We start from the raw sequence: 2,648 nt of genomic DNA, 5'->3' as shown, positions 1-2,648 counted from the left end.
CGCAAATATATGCCAACTGATCATACAATATATGAGGCCTCAGATGACGATGATGATGATGAAAGTGATGATGAGGATTCAGATGATGAAGTTGATTATATGACTTTGATTGAGACATCTGATGCATGAACTAATAATCGGAATACCTTAGCGCAAACTATGTATAATAATTGGAGAGCTAGACGTAACCAAAATGCATAAGTTGTTTACCACTTGATTTTCCTATGCTTTGTAATGTTTCAATAACTCTGCAAATGTTTCTTGAAATCCTATGTTACTATTTTATTTTTATGATAATGGAATGCAATAATTTTATTTTATTGTTGGCTGGATTATTAACATTTGATTGTATATAGCATGGATGTTGGGCAAACATCTCAAGGTGGAAGGGGTAAAAATAAGCGTTCTTGGACTAAACTTGAAGAAGAGCATTTAATTGATGGGCTGTTAGAGTTGAATAGTGATCCGCAATGGAAAGCTGATGGTAGTTTCAAGAATGGGTTTAAGAATAAGTTGGAAGATATGATGAACAAAAAATTCCCAGGATGTGGTTTAATAGCAAATCCTCATATTGAGTCAAAGATAAAGTGGTTTAAGGATAAATATAATGCACTAACGGAGATGTTTCGCACTTCTGGCTTTTCCTGGGATGATGAGAAGCATATGATAAAGTGTGAAAGACAATCTTATGATGATTTTTGTAGGGTAATACTTTTTCTCTCTTTTCGTTTCTCTTTCTTAATTAGTGATTTTTTTTAACTCAACTTGATCGAGAATGTGTTGTATTATTGTTGCAGCAAAATAAAAATGCCCATGGATTGTGGAATGTTTCATTTCCACACTTTGATAAGTTGGCAATTATTTATGGCCCTGATCGAGCCACTGGAAATTATTCTGAGACTTTTGCTGAAGCAGTGGAGAACCAACAAAATGAGCCCATTGACTTAAGCAAGGATGAAAGTGACGAAGATGATCTTATTGATGATAATGAGTCACTTTATCGGCCTACTCAATCTAGTCCAAGTGAGCCGACTTCTAAGAAAGCAAAGACGGTGAAAATTCAGATGGAGAATACGAAACAAAAAACAAAGAAGAGAAAGATGTCGGATGTTGTGGATTTGACTACTTCTTTCAAAGATATGTCTTCAAACTTATCTGATTTCATGAGTGGAATGAATGTTCATATGTCTACTATTGCTAATGCTTTATCAACCACCCAACAACATGAACACGCTATTATGGTTCTTGAGCAAGAATTGGAAAATCAGAAAAAAAATTTGGTAAATGAGCTGCCTGGTGGGTGTGCAAGGGTTGACTAGGTATGAAGCATTATTAGCTTCACAAAAATTGGCGTCTATTCCAAGTGATCTCTCTCTCTTTTATCAGAGTCCAGATGATGCATGGAAGAAGGAGTTTATTTTTAACCTCATTCACCCACACTTGCCTCGAAATGGCAATAATTGATGCATGGAAGGAGGAGTTTATTTTTAGACTATCATATTTTTCATAGAACATTTTATGTGGATTTTTATTGGTGTTAGAATATTTTTGCTATTGTCGTATTATATGAACATGTTCAATGGATTTTTATGGAGTAATTTGGATTTTTGCTTTTGTTATAGTTAATTTTACTTTTAAATAATATTAATTGTATTTATCTATAATGAAGAAAAGAAAACGATTCGAAATCCATTCCAAATGTGAACCAAACAACATGTATGGCATTTAGAATCCATTACAAGCTCAAACCAAACAAGCATTAAAAAAGTATGGGGTTCTAACTCCATACCTCCTTGGTATTAGAATTCATTCCATTCCATTCCAATTGTTTGAACCAAATGGCCCCTAAGTTTGTGCACATGATAGTTTTGAGGTTTAATTTTCAAGTACAATCTGCCCTTTTTACCGTTCTTAAAATCTTCAATTGAGCATAAATCGTACACTATAAATCGGAATTGGCCAAATTTGTTTTTAAAATTGATTAATTCTTCAAGAGCTATAATTTGATGAATCAAAAAATGGTCATTAGAAAATTTAACATCAAAATTATAGTCGATTTGAGGTTTTCAGGGGGGAAAACCATTAAAAAATATCAGTCGACAATTTTTTCCCCTCAAATCTTAGATTATGACAAGATAATGAGTTTAGAACAAAAAATTGACCGATTCTGAATTCTTATGTAGACGTTATGCTCAATTGAAATTTTTAATAACGACAAAAAGGCATGTTGCATATAAAAATCAAACATGAAAGACACGATATACACAAACTTAAAATATTGGGTACCATGTGAAAAGTGACAAAGTTAAAGGGTATCACTTGAATTTTTCGAAACTTAATCATTTAGTATGTTGGGGATGATTTAATGTATATAATAAGCATCCCCCTTATACTAAAAGAATTCCCCTTATAGTAAAAGAATAAGAAAACTGAAAATTTTCCCGCCTAAATGCTTTTAGCTAGAAATTGGGCCTAACTTTATCTAGATATGTATTGGACCTAATATATGGCTTTTATGTGTCATAGTATCTTATCAAACACGGTAGCTTTTATAGTTGGGCTAAATGTATTTTATTCATTATTATCTCATTAGTCCAATATATGTATCTTAAATGTCGTAAATATTATATTTAAAACGTATCCAGATT

At 32.4% G+C, this 2,648-nt stretch overlaps 1 protein-coding gene across 1 annotated transcript; it reads left to right on the top strand.

The window, feature by feature from the left end:
* The first annotated feature begins 357 nt into the window (after window positions 1-357).
* On the top strand, window positions 358-1,319 carry LOC141602271 (uncharacterized). Its single transcript, XM_074422573.1, has 2 exons — window positions 358-705; window positions 798-1,319. The coding sequence occupies exons 1-2, from the start codon at window positions 358-360 to the stop codon at window positions 1,317-1,319; spliced, it is 870 nt and encodes a 289-aa protein (XP_074278674.1).
* The last annotated feature ends 1,329 nt before the right edge of the window (window positions 1,320-2,648 follow it).

This window comes from Silene latifolia, chromosome 9, assembly GCF_048544455.1.
Source record: "Silene latifolia isolate original U9 population chromosome 9, ASM4854445v1, whole genome shotgun sequence".
In the NCBI taxonomy this organism is placed as follows: Eukaryota; Viridiplantae; Streptophyta; class Magnoliopsida; order Caryophyllales; family Caryophyllaceae; genus Silene; species Silene latifolia.
Note: the sequence above shows the minus strand (reverse complement) of the source record. Positions and strands in the feature narration are given on the sequence as shown.